The 15,379-nt window shown below is 31.8% G+C and overlaps 1 protein-coding gene across 4 annotated transcripts in view; it reads left to right on the forward strand.

The window, feature by feature from the left end:
* Nucleotides 1-14,120, forward strand: part of LOC132717901 (centrosome-associated protein 350-like) — a 114,271-nt gene extending 100,151 nt beyond the window's left edge. For all 4 annotated transcript variants that reach the window (XM_060701481.1, XM_060701482.1, XM_060701483.1 and 1 more), the window contains 2 exons: nt 1,108-1,229; nt 13,920-14,120. In XM_060701481.1, coding sequence (XP_060557464.1) covers nt 1,108-1,229; nt 13,920-14,017 — 220 coding nt within the window. In that variant the 3' untranslated portion in view covers nt 14,018-14,120. The remainder of the gene's footprint in view (nt 1-1,107; nt 1,230-13,919) is intronic.
* The last annotated feature ends 1,259 nt before the right edge of the window (nt 14,121-15,379 follow it).

The following is a 15,379-nucleotide window of genomic DNA, read 5'->3' on the forward strand; positions in this document are numbered from 1 at the left end:
TGACAATAAACTCTCCTGTACCTGGAGATAAGGAATGGTACTAAAGATCAACTGTTGTCAGCCATTTTATTACAGTAAGGTGATCAGAGGTTGACATTTTTATGTATTTATGGTCGTTTGTTTATATTTAAACTAAAAAAACAACAACAAAATCTTGGCAGTGTTATCATCCTTAAGTAAAGGTAGCATAAAAGTGGTGTTTGCCTTTCATTAATGGGTGGATTAAATTAATAATTTATTTAATTTTCTGTATGCAGATACCTAAAAAAATGTGAATATTACAAATGGACTTCATTGTAAAAACATGTTGGTGGATAATAATGTAGTTACTGCTTTTTGATGTGAAGTCAAATTATTGCTGTGGATTTAATTTAAGTTTATTCCTAATTGTAAAATAAATGGTCATTTTGAATTCTTGGACCTCAATTTAATGTAATTGTTGTGTACCAGTACTTTTGCTATTATTTTTCATAAAATTTATTTTGAAGCTCCATATACAAGAATCTTTTATACAGTCATAATAACTTTGAATGCATATAGGTTCTATATTAAAAACTCTTGTAGATAGGGAGGAAATGTCATTTATCACACACCAGTGCCGATTTTGCGACTCCGTAAATATGGTATTGCACGGACGTTCATATATTTTGATGTGACGTCATTAGCGTTATACAAACATAGCGTAAAGACGCGCTAAATGTTAGCGTTATACTATAGGCGCGTCAATTAAAAATGACTCTTATTTCACTTTAAACGGTCTTTATTTTGGGTTTGTGATAAATAGAATATTAAATTCGTGTAAGTTAATTACTGAATTTATTGCACTCGTTGAATAAAATAATATTATGCTCGCCAGAGGCTCGCATAATATAATTTTATTCAACTCGTGCAATAAATTCAGTATTGAACTTACACTCATTCAATATCCTCTATTTATTGAATGTTTTATCACTGAAGACATCGATCAATATGAAATTGTCCAAAACAATATACATGTATTTATTATTTAAATTTAATACACTGGTTGGAAAAAGATTAGTTAATTAAGATAACGTATATGATTATATGCTATAGAAGAGTTGAAAATGATTACCTGGAATGTTTCAGATCTGGACCTCAGTTGTCAAGGGCACGGCTTGCAACCAGGCAGCGAGCCATGAATCGGCAACAGCACAGGGGCGGGGATTCTGATGGCATTGCACCACTTTCAGACGAAGCACCAATCTCAGGTAATTTAGCAATAGATAATCAGATTTAATTATCCCCTGCCGATGGAATCGGGAGGGGGGGATATGAGTAGTTTTGGCGTTGTCCGTCCGTCCATCTATCGTCCGTCCGAATTTCGTTTCCGGAGTAGTTTCTCTGCAACTTAAACTGGCTGGAATTCAACAAAACTTTATGGGAATCATCAATATCAAGAGGAGATGCGCATATCGTCGGCTTGTTCCGGTCCGACCCTTAACTCAGAGTTATGGCCCTTGAATAGTTATGTAGTATGCATATAGAGTAAAAATCGTTTCCGCACTACTTCTCTTGCAACTTACTGGCTGGAATTCAATGAAACTTTATGGGAACCTTCAATACCAAGAGGAGATTGCGCATATCGTCGGCTTGTTCCGGTCAGACACTTTAATTGAGAGTTATGGCCCTTGATTAGTTATGCAGTATGCATATGGAGTAAAAATCGTTTCCTCGCTACTTCTCTGCAACTACAGGCTGGAATTCAACTAAACTTTATGGGAACCTTCAATACCAAGAGGAGATGCGCATATCGTCGGCTTTTTATCGTTAGACACTTTAACTCAGAGTTATGGCCCTTGATTAGTTATGCAGTATTCATATAGAAAAATATTTGTTTCCTCGCTACTTCTCTGCTACTACTGGCTGGAATTCAATGAAACTTTATGGGATACTAAGAGGAGATGTGCATATAGTCACCTTGTTCCGGTCAGATACTTATAATTCAGATTTATGGCCCTTGATTAGTTATGTAGTATGCATACATCTCATTGGCATTTCCAGATTTTACTATTTAACACAAAGTTATGGCTCTGTTATTGCCCTGAATATTCATCAAGTTCAAAGAATATTACTGTTTATGCCATGATTAATATATTAATAAAGCCTTATGTCTTCAGTTGTTGTGTAATAATAACCAGTACTTGGCGGGGAATATAAATTCAACGAATTTGCTTGTTTACTTGAAAAATATAAAATATTGTCCTAGTTTTATTTATCTACTAAAGTTTGTTTATTATATAGTTTAAGTTGAATGAATTAAAAAAAATTATTAAAATTGAGAAATTTACAAAAAATTATACTAGATAATGTTAATAATGGAATTTTATATAAGCATGCACATCTTCATTGTTTTGTTCATTACTTTACGTTGTTAATGCTATGGTTTGCAACTGTCTTCATATAATACGTAATGATATACTGATGAAACACTCATATAATACAGAGATAAATTAGTATTATACAATTATTAGTTAAAGAAAATTTTTTTTTGTTGTTATAAACATTAGAAAATTTGTTTTATTTAAAAAAAAGAAGCAATTATGTTTATCAAGTTTATTTCAGCAAACCCCATACGGTGTCATTGGGGGGGGTTCTTTTAAAATAATCTTTTTACAAAGAGCTCTTATTCTTCACAAAAGATAAAATTGGAAGTTTGGAAACCTGCCCAATGACACAATTTGAAAAAAGTATATCATAATATTGTAAACACGCATTTCATAAAGGTTGAATGTGTGGGATATTATTATACCTAAATTGAATACCGGAGAAAATTCTTTACATAATAGATATCTGTTATTATAGAAGATTGAAAATTGACAATGAAGAAGGATCAGCAGAAATATTATCTAGCATTGCAATTTACGAAGTTATAAAAGGAATCTCTGATTGAGAAATTTTTCGTTGATATTGGCTGAAAGCCACGACGATCGGGACTTGATTAAACTATATTAGACCTGCCGTTATCCTTTCACAAAGACATATTTCAGGATCCAAAGTATCTGTAAATGATATTAAGTTCAACAAAAACGTGATTATTTGATGTTTGATTTAAAATTGTTGTGAAAAGAATCTGTCTGAACTTGTCATCTCAAAAGAATAGCTCAAGATCTTTGTAAATTACCTATTAAACCTAAATATGTCCTTTAAAGATATATTTAATTTCTTACTACAATATAAATTCCTTTAGCACATATATACAACCAAAAAATTAAGAATGTGAATGTCAATAAATGAGAAATGTTTAATTTGTGGGAGAACGTTTTTTTGTATTAATCAAGAAAATTTGAGTGTCTCTTTTACAAGAATTTTGGTGAAAGTGATGGCAGTGTGATGGTCGTCAGATTTTCCATAGCCAGCATGCTTATCCATTCATTCTAACCAGACTTATTAATCTAAATAGATTTAACCCTCAGCCTGTCTGCACATTCATGCCATCACACATTCATGCCATCACATCACACATTCATGTCATCTCATCGCACATTTATGCCATTGCATCACACATTCATGCCATAGCATTGCACATTCATACTATCGCATTGCAATTCATGCCATTGCATCGCACATTTATGCCATCACATTACACATTCATACCATCGCATTGCACATTCATGCCATCGCATCGAACATTCATGCAATCGCATCACACATTCATGCCATCGCATTGCATGGCACATTCATACCATCGCATTGCACATCCATGCCATCGCATCACACATTCATGCCATCGCATTGCACATTCATGAAATCGCATCGCACATTCATGCCATCGCATCGTACATTCATGCCATTGCATCCCACATTCATACTATCGCATTGCACATTCATGCCATTTTCTAGGCACATTCATACCATCACATTGCACATTCATGCCATGGCATTGCATATTCATGCTATCACACATTCATGCCATCGCATTGCACATTCATGCCAACAGACCGCACATTCCTGCCATCAGACCTTGGTACTGTTCAGTACATATTTGAAAATTTCCCTTGAAAATGATGAATGTTTTTTCCCAAAAAGGAAATAATGTTCATTTTAAATGTTCAGGCTTATATTAAAACTTCTTCAACTAACAAGGAGCTGTTCCCTTGTAGAGAAGTGCAAGTTTATTATGCACACATTTTACAATAAAAAAGTTTTTATCAAAATCAACTGTGTAAGCATCTTGAAAGAAAATCTTGTGTAAGGAAATACCATAAATAAAATTATATTCTAGTTTGTCTTGCACAGAAATGCTCCTTTTGAATATGAAGGCAATTTAATATCATTATTGAGTAAAATGAACATCTTGCAATAACTGGGGAGAAATATAGCCAAAGAAACATTGTTTTAATGCAAATTTCTGCTCAAATAACGGTGCTTAATCAAGTAACCAATAAGAAATTGTGATGTTTTCTAAAATTCAAAATATTCTTACATATTGAAAGTAGCATTCAAAATTTTTTATCAGAACACTGTGAACTAGTCTGAGACAACCTTTTGTTCAATTAGATTAGACCTCAAGGTTATAAATAAAAAATTCTGAGAATTTTTTTTCCAGAATCTCAGGTATTTTGACTGGTCAGTCCACACTCTGAGCCAGTTTTGACCAATCAGATACCCAAGATTTGAAAACTTCTTTATAACCTAGAATACAGACTTTGAATGTTTTAAGCTACTGCATTAAATTACAATTTTCTTTTATAGATTGGGCTACTTCTATTATTATTATGCATTATCCCCTTGTATTGACTCCGTGCTTTATATGAGGAAGTTGACAGTGAGTTGTGGAGAAATAATAACTTTTTGAGAACATATTATCTAGATACTGCCTTCTAACATTCTTTCTTAAATATTTGATAAACATTAAAACAGGGAATTTTGTTTTGGACCAGAATTGGATTCATAATTGTTTTTAATCAGTGCTTAAAAATGAAGTATGCAGATTATTTTGTTCACATGTCAATCATCTGGTGTTATCAGACTTGTGAAATATGGACCTCCTTCGATATTTCAATAGCGACCCATGTATTTTTGGTAAATGTCCGTATGTATTTTATTGCTACTTTAAATTACTTATTTGTACAGTAGTGAAAAGTAAATAAAATCAGATTTGCACAGTAAGATTTAAAACATGTAAACTTGTATATTCTATTCATCTCTACCAAGTACTGATGGATTTTCCTATTTTGTATTTGTATACAAAATTAAAACGTGATTTTGTAAGAGGGATTGATTTAATCACGACATATGCATACTGATTACATTTTGAATGATAATGGCTTAAAAAGGAAATCATTGGAAAGCAGTGACCAAGCATAACTTTCAAGTTATTTTATGTATACATGTACAACATGTCCTGTTTAAGATAATAATAGGGACTATTAACTTTAGGACAGAATATTTGAATTTTGTAAATATTCTATTTGAAATCTTTGGCTCAAGACAAAGTTATGCTTTTTCCAGTAGTTATATGTATGTGTAAACTACTTTGACAATAGACTGGGACATAATAAAGCATGATCTTTGCAAGTGAGTTCCAACTTCTCCACTTAAAAGCATTTTAAACAGTGTGGAAGATGTCAGTGAGATTAATTGATCAATTCATCACTGAAAAGCCTGTGCTATGGCTAGGTCTCAAACTTGCGATGCCATGGTCAGATGACCTATTCGACTCTTCCTGTTAAGTTTATTCTCAAAGATTTATTGACCTTTCAAAACTGCATTAAACCCAATAAATCAAACAAACAAGATGGTGGTGGTGGTGGTGGTAGTTTTCACTCCATATCACTGCAGTAAGTCACACTGAATTTTCCAGAGCACAGTCCAGCCACTGCATCGTTCCTGGCAGGCTGTCTAGCAGTTAACCAGTACTAGTTGCCTTCACTTTCGCAAGGAACTGATATTACTTCTGTACATGCCAGAGCAGAGGTACAGTGTTAATGACTGTAGAAAGGATTTCATGATTTATCACAATGAAAGTGACCTTTGCATGCAGAAATCGAACCTGGGTCGCCCAATTCACAGTCCAATACTCTACCTAACACTCAAACAAACAAGCACTACATGTAATCTATGACTATTTATAGATATATTTCTATAATGCGTCATTTATACCATCCCGTCATGTTATGTATATAGATTTATATTGTTTCTGATTGATTCATTAATCATAAAGATTGAGACAATTAATTTAGGTTGTGGAATTTTTATCTAATTCTTTGATTACTGTAAAGCATTGATCACAAGTATCAGATTTTGTTGATAATTGATATAGTATATTGACAAATTATTGACATGGGTGTCAATTAGGTTTGAAAAGGTTTTATAGTACATGTTAATAATTATGTGTTTGAGTTTTGGTTATTTTGTAGCAGGAAAGATAGTTTTGGAGATAAAATAAATATATTTCTGAATTATGATTGTTCTTAACAAGTAAGTTTGTTATTCTGTTACAAAATTTGCAAGGGTTTCTAAATAAATGCATTTAGGTACTTTTTGCATGGTCTTTAGACATAAAATTTAAGGCTGATTTTGATCATTGTTCTGAATAATATCATGTCAGACTTGGTCAACTTTAGTTTATACTTTTTGAACAGAAAGGGATAAGCATGTGCCACCAGTATAGACCAATCATACCTCCATCTGAAATACATGTATTTGGTTCAATATCTACCTTTATTTACAAAAGAAATGTCCTTCTAAATTAGTATAACAGAGATTGCAATCAATCAATAAAGTGGCAATTTCAGTTAATTTCAACTTGTGTGTACTGAACAATTTGATGGAAGAGAAAGTTAATTTTTCCTGGATTTCAATGGTCAAAGATTGAGAAGATTTATGGGGGAAAGGTATTTGCAAACTTCAAACAGAAAATTACTGGTTTTAAGTACAATACTGATTACATAGAGGGAAGTCAATACCATTCCTAGTACAATAAAATATGTTTGAAAAGAGAACTGGCACTGAACCCAAACAAACAAGTTTATAGGAGATAAAACTTGCTAGCATTCCAAATGTACAAATCTATTTTTGGATATTTGATTTCAGGCATTATAATGAAATCAATATTTTAAGGGTTTAGATATAGCTCCCTAACCCTTATAACTGGCTGAATGTTTGTAATTGATTTGTCCAGCTTTGAACTTGGAACAATCCATTCAATGTTGAAGGGATTTCAAAATCAGAATACAATATTGAGCTACCAACAGTATAGAGCATGGTTAGACTGTATGGAGCTCTATACTTGTGGCAGGGGCAAGTCACGTTTTGAGAGTTCCGGCTAAATACTGGCATTGATCTATGCAACCAGTATAGGAACATGACAGCCTTATTGTCAGTGTCTTCTGACCAAACCATTTAATCTTAGCTGCTTATTTTAGATGGCTGTCTGGTTAACCATTCATATACGATACTTTACAAACAAGTCTGGTTTTCAGACATTTTATTAGCTCGACTATTCGAAGAATATGAGAGCTATTGTAGTCGCCCCGGCGTCGGCGTCAGCGTCCGCGTCGGCGTCTGCGTTGGTTAAAGTTTTTTGTAAAGTCAAATATCTCAATTATTACTTGAGATATTCAATTGAAACTTACAATACTTATTTATAGTAACAAGGTACATCAGATTGACAAGTTGGATAACTCTGCCTACAATATTGACAGAATTATGCCCCTTTTTAACTTAGAAATTTTGGTTAAAGTTTTTTGTAAAGTCAAATATCTCAATTATTACTTGATATATTCAATTGAAACTTACAATACCTATTTATAGTAACAAGGTACATCAGATTGACAAGTTGGATAACTCTGCCTACAATATTGACAGAATTATGCCCCTTTGGAGCTTAGAAATTTTGGTAAAAGTGTTTTTGTTAAGTCAAATATCTGAATTATTGCTTGAGATATTCAATTGAAATTTAAAATACTTTTTTATAGTAACAATGTACATCAGTTTGCAAAATTGCATAACTCTGCCTGCAATATTTGCAGAATTATTTGCCCCTTTGAAACTTAGAAATTTTGGTTAAAGGTCTTCAAAGATATTTGCTTGAAACTTTACACATGCACTTAGGGTCATAATTGGAGGCTGATTCATATCCCCTTTTCTACTTAGTCTCTTGGTTAATGTTTACATGCAAGTTTTACATATCTCAATAACTATTAAAGATATTTATTTAAAACTTCACATATGCATTTAGGGTCATAATTGTAGGTCACTGACAAAGATCCATAATTCTATCTTGCATTTAGGCTGATTTTTCTCCCCTTTTTCAACTTAGAAATTCATGGTAAAGTTTTGCTTGTAAGCTGTTATCTCAATAACTACTGAAGGGTTTGTGCCTTTTTTTGGGACAATTTTATGCATTCATAATAATAAAGCAGTGATTTACTTGATAAAACATCTTAATAAAAAGCCTTTGTACCTTTTCTGTCAAATTTATGTATTCATAGGTACATGTAATTAGTATTATTATACTCAATAAAACACCCTTGTGACATTACCTTCCGAATAGTCAAGTCAATACTGTATAATTAGACTCTCTCTAAGGCCTATAACATGAATTTATAAAAAAAAATTAGCCCTTTTGTGAACTTAAAAAATTTAACATTATCAAGGCTCTTTTACTATCAAGCACTTAGAATAGTCGAGCGTGCTGTCCTACAGACAGCTCTTGTTAATTTTTTAATTACAATTTTTACCATTTTCTCTAAGGGTGTTGGATATAGCACCTTGAACATTGTCTTTCGATACTGACAATTGCCTGTGCATCTAGGCAGTTAACAGCCAGTTTAAATAGTACATTGAGTGTTTAATTTTTAGCTCTTTGGTTCCATATTCAAAAGAGAGCATGGCCATTACACAAATTTGATAGGCATGTTTAAAGTTATATATTATAAATACCTGGTCTAGCTGTATTCAAGGTCTAGCCATATTTAATGTTTTCTTTAATTTCATGTTAAAAAAACAACAAAACACAATGTTCAGTCAGGCATCTATGAAATTAAATTATACATTAGAGAACAGTAAATTGTTCAAGGAATATCTTACTAGCTATTTCTCCAAAATTATTTATGAATGACTAAAAAGTATACATATTTGGCAGTAACCTTTAATTCAATTTATACATAAATCTGGACTGATACACACTTTAATTAATAAAATATCATTTTAAATTTGACTCTTAAGGTCTGCCAATTTTTCCAAACAAATTAAAAACTAATAATGTGCCCGTCTGTATAAGCAGTGAACTTATGTACTGTATTGAACTTGCATGACATTTCATTGATAACATGATGTCGTACAGTTCATATTGGGAATTAACTTCGGATATAAATTACATTGTCAAGTATTGGAAATTTAAAAATTAGATTGAGTATTGTTTAATTATTATAATAAATGGCTTGTGGTATATAATTCTTTCACTGAATTAACTAAAGATAACATTGTATGAGAATCATCTAGAATTGTTTTTTTGTTTTTTTCCTCAGTTTTCTGTAATACTAGTGCTTTTATGTAATAGAAAGAGCACCGAAACACGAGGCTATCTGATTTGTACGAGGGGGCGTAGCCCCCGAGTATTAATCAGATTGCCGAGTGTTTTGGTGTTCTTTCTCTTTTGTATCATAGTCAAACATAAAAGCACGTTCCCTGTTGTCACAATATGAAACCCCGGCAAAAATGAACCAATGAACGAACATCTGAATATGACATTTCTGTCGCTTTCCCTTTCTCTGCCGTCACAATATGTAAACCCCAGCAAAAATGAGCCAATCAATGGGCATGCTATGTATTAGTTACCCGCACTCCAGTTAACGCACGGTGCATGTATATGTATACGATTTAACCCTGACACATTTTCAACAGAAAGGTCTCCAAACTATGATACAAGTGTTAATATGGAGTCTATATTGAAAATTATCAAATTGTTTCGAAACAGAAATTTCTAGAGGAGAGAATATTTATTGATTGAAAATGTTTGAATCATGTTATTACTGAATGATTAGGGGCATATTGATTGATTGAAATGCTGATTTTTTTTAAATGTTGAATAAGGGGCATACTTGGCCATGTGGTTATTAAATGCAGATCACTTGCCATTCACAACTATCTCTATAAATTCTCATAGGGACTAACTTTTCATGTGAAGAATCTATTAGTTTAGCTTTTGTGAGATGGGTGTTTGTATCAAGCATCAAGCATGGACACTTAATGATTCATGACTTATTAATAGATGTTATCATTTGTTTAATTGATAACACAAACTATTTTTACTAACTTAATTGCACGACAAATCATACCATTTCTCTAATAAGATATTGATGTAAAGTTTCTTTTAGAACATGATTTCTAATGTTGGAAATGCAACAAAAGTTGAAGAAGATTCAAAGTTAAAGTTACAAAAGATGTTTTTAGCAAAATTTAAATTTCTGTCAGTTTTGTAAGGGAAACAATCTTTCTAAACAAACGCATTATCTCCCTTACCCATTTATTATCACTCAGAGATGAACTGTAACCTTGTGAATGCATGTGCTTGTTTATGCCACCTATATTATCCTGGCAGGCCAATATGCACATTCACGCAGTCTTGGTGGAGCCAATAATATTGGCTCCCTGGATTTAAGTTTTTTTATTTCAAACTTCCTTTTTTAAACCCAGTCTATCCCAAAATTTCAAAACGGGAAATAAATTTTGGTTTAGGACAGGGGTTTAAGAAAGCTAAGGGGAAACCCAAATTTAAAACCCAAAAACAGCAAAAAAAATGCTTATGATTTAAATTATTTTACCTCACTTTCAGTTTTAAGTTGTTTTTACTAAATTTACTGTTTTAGAAAAAAAGAAAAAATACTGTAGTCTTGATTTTCCAAAATTTTTTTTAAGGGTCATTTTAATCTCTAAAATTTTACAACAAAAATCAAAAAAAAAATGGCCCCAAAATTTTTCCCCTTTAAAAGAATAAAATTTTTTTTTTAAAAGGGCCCCATAAGGGATTTGTTGGCAATTTTACATTTTTTATTTTTTTTTTTTCCATTTTTTAAAGGGATTTTTCCTTTGGGTTTAAATGGACATAAATCATACAGACAAGTTATTAATAAAGTTTAGGCCAGGGTTATTTTTCTCTGTGCTTAGTGTTGAAATATTTTATCAGCTGCATATGTATTAATAATGTATTTAATGCATAATCAACAAAATGCCTTAATAAAACATAATCAGTATAAACAGCATGTGAAACAAAGAACTACAAGATCAATAAATAAATAAGTGACCATAGATCTAATTGTGTGACGTATGACATGTATTCACTTCGAGATTGTTCAGACTTTTTATCTTGTACAATATTCCGACTTAAAGAATGAACAGTGGGATATTATGATTTGATTGGAAATTCATATTTATCTTAAGGTATACCTTATCATACAACCAGCATGTTTTTTTCTATAAATGCATAAAAATGATACTAAGATTTATTCATTTTGATTGTTTCATAATATTATATTGGTATCTACATGTATAGTAAATATCTAACCTTTATGAAACTAGTGACAAGTTGAGGTGTGCATTACATTGGCATATTTTGTTTCATAACATTTCCGGTTTTTTTGTTTGAAACAATAACATTGACTAATATTGTCTCAATTTCTTACCAAGGCAAAAGGGGAATTCAATAAATTTTGGAGGGGGAAAAGTTGGTTAATAGTGGCTGAAATTCTATATTAAATGTAGGGTTTATTTTCATTTTGGTTATGCTAATTAAGAAAAAATGCCATGCTCCTGTGAAACAAAGGTAAAGAAACTTTGGCCTTAAACAAATATTAGCATGATAAGTCCTGTGAAGAATGTCACCTTAATAAATTTTTGGTTTTCGGGTGTTAGTGAAGGAGGGGAATTTAAAGTGTTTAAACTTAATGAAATATTTTATTTGAAAGTAAAATGGGTTGTTTTTACTGATGCCAAACTTGGAATATGAAAGGAAAGATTGTGCTCACATGGTGATGTCATTTCATAGAAATCTTGGAAAAAATATTGTTGTTCAATTTAGATAATGGGATATACTGAACATGCAAAGGAAAGTTGTTTATAAATGGTGTATATGTTTATGCAACAGAAAAATTGATTGATAAAGGATAGAGAAAGTTTATGAATATTGTGCAATAGGATATTGATTGATTGATAAATGATAGAAGTTCATGAATACTGCAGAGACTTGTGAAAGAAAATCGAGATGTTTTGTATAATATCAACAAGCCTAGTTACATTAAATTGCATTTGCCAGATAAGAAATCTCTAAACCATTGATTAGTTTAAAAGCATTTCTGAATCATTATAGTTTTTGTGTGTGACACTCCTACATATATCACTGAAAGCTTGACTGAACTTTCTGTTTATCTGAAGGACATTTAAAAATACTGTGAATAATTTATGGAATATGGAATATTATATAGATTACTAGTGTTTATAAAGTGCATATTGTTAGTAACAGCTGATTCAACAGAAAGGGAAATTCAATAAACTTTGCTTGCATGAAAAGATTTAAACCTCAAAGTTGATTTGAAACATACTCTCAGGAAAGGCTGAAGTGTAATTTAGTCAACATTTTTTTTACTTTTGTTTATTTGTAAATTTCTTGATAAGAATAAACAAATGTAGACTTTAGCATGCTTGATAAAATCAATTGTTAAAATCACACTATCTTATGCAATCAATTATACAGTTGATTAACAAGCCAGAATAAGTTACTGTTTTTGATTGACATGGTTTTAGTGAGGTTAAATCTGGCAATATAATTAGGTGATTAGATTAATTGACAATACAGGATTTGATTAGGTCTAAATAAATAAATTAATTAATTGAAAATTTACTCTATATAGAAGGAAATACAAGCTGAGTACTGTTATTGTCGTCACTGTCGTTTTAGCATGAAAAAAAGATTTACAAGGTTTTTCTTCTCTCTTTATAAAAATAGAAATGTTTCAAATAACACTGACTTTGATCTCTGCATAGGAAAAGTGAATTGTTATGTAAAAATACCCATGTGGACAAACAATGGCTGTGACAGTAGGATTCTGAAATGTATGGAGACATTTTAATGTGGTGCATATAATAACTGAAAAATTTCTATAGTTATTTTCACTATCATTTTATTGGATGACTTAAAAAGGAAATGAATTATCGTGTTTTGATAATTATGTGGTAAAAAGTTGCTATAGTTCATATATGTCCAGAGGTGTTCAGAGTGGAGAATTGAAAATAAAACATCTATCACAAGACATTAATATTATAGACATGTGTCGCAAAATGATACACAAAATATCTGTCATTACAAAAATGCTTACGAACAATCTAGACATTAATGCAAAATATGCACGAATATTGCATATTGTGCGTATAAATAGAAATAATAGTTTCTTACAAGGGGGATAGGATTATTTGACAGAAATGAAGCAACAACACTTGTTTTTATTGGGCATCACTGCAGTAGGTGTCTGTGCTGTCTTGTTATACTACCATCACAGACGTATGAAATGTAAAGGTGAAGATGTCCGAAATTTAAAATAATTCATGTCTAAAAAATTAATGCACACTCAAAATTTAAATCAATAATGTTTAAACAGATATATAAATCTTATCCTTGGTATTAAGTACAAAACACTTTATATCTGAAATAACAAAATATGTTTTTTGTTTAAAGTACAAAATTATTTATGACAAAAGATGTGTATGCTTGTATAAATACATGCAATTGTAAATTCCATGATACATGTATATGTTTAAATTGAGACCAAATTGAGATATTTTGAAATATCTGTGTCACTGATATTTATTGTACATAAGTTATAACTCATAATTCTATATTTGTCTTTCTTTCAGATACAGCTGTTTGGAAATTAAATTTTGTTTTAACTATATATTTTCAGGAACACAAACAAAAAATTCCAATCGCCCAAGTTCTGGATCTCGTAGACGAAAACGTCCATCAAATAAATCTCGTAGACAAGACAAGCAAGCACTTTAAGGACCAGTCATCAGATGATTATGATAGTTCAGAAAATGATAGTTTATATTCTGAGGATTCAGTGGATGCTTTTAAACCAGTGAACCAATCAAAAACGGAGATGCTCATGCAATGAAAGTGATCTAACCTATGATTCTAATGATGGCCTAGATTTTGCAGGAAGAAGTGATAGAGCAAACATGCCTACAGGATCAAAACACAAACGTAAACGCCACCTTTCACCTGGCCCTTCACATCAACAGCCAGATTATACAGAAGATTATAGATGGTCCAGATGGGAGAAGGACCATTGGAATTCAGACCCATGTCCCTTGTCAGAGGAACAGGTCCTCTAGTAGCACTAGAAAACTGATACTCTGATTATGATGGTAGTTTTTACAAGTGAAGGAAGAGGTATGGTAATGTCTCCTCTAAGGTCTCTGGAATTCTAATGAGCGGTCAGATAGAGAATCTCATAGTGATTTGCCATTCAATATCATCAGCTGGTTATGTTAAAAATTCTAAATGATTGTGAAAGGGATATGACACCTTAGATTAAGCACAAATGCTAAGTTTGTCTTCAGAAAGCAAAGTAATTCTTACACAAGGACTTACTGAGGTATGGTCATCAAGTTCTTCAGAGTTACGACCCCTAGCAAATTTTTCGAGATGATCTTTCATATACATTTGAAACAGAAGCAATGCATTTCCTGGAACTTTACCATTTAGATTATGCAGATGATTCCAAAAGTCATCATTCCTCAGTATATATAAGATCACCTAGAGAAGGTGGACGGCTGATTCCAAGACCAGACTGTAGTACACCAACCAACTCTGGGAAGGGTTAGTAAATATTTCTTTCCCAGAATCTCAGCTGCAGCAAGCAAGCTAATCTTGACACTGAAAAACACCTGTAAAGTTTGAAGTGACTGTTCATGAAAATACTACCAATATTGAGTATAATGGTTGAAAAGACTGAGTATAAAACATATTACACTAAGAAATCAAAATGAGCCAAATATTATTCCAGATAGCGATACTTATAAATATGACTGAAAATGTAAATTCTCAAACTGAAGGAAAATCAAACCATTCAACATAGAGAATAAAAATTACAATGCATCAGCCAGATAATATTACAACCACAAGAAGATAGTTTTAGTTTTAGGTAAATCTTTACCGCACATCCACTTCTTCAGAGAAAGAAACTGAAATAGAGGATGGTGCAGTGAAAAGAGAGGAATCAAAAGAAATTAAAAAGAAAACAACTGAAAACTCATAATTATCGCTTTGCCTTCAAAAGTTGTGGCTAGTAAGAAAAAGATGAAACTTCAAAATTCAGAAAATAGAAAACACGAATTATCCAAGTACTTCTCTAGGGGA

This window comes from Ruditapes philippinarum, unplaced genomic scaffold (genome assembly GCF_026571515.1).
Source record: "Ruditapes philippinarum isolate M1 unplaced genomic scaffold, ASM2657151v2 ctg2793_1_1_1_1, whole genome shotgun sequence".
Lineage (NCBI taxonomy): Eukaryota > Metazoa > Mollusca > Bivalvia > Venerida > Veneridae > Ruditapes > Ruditapes philippinarum.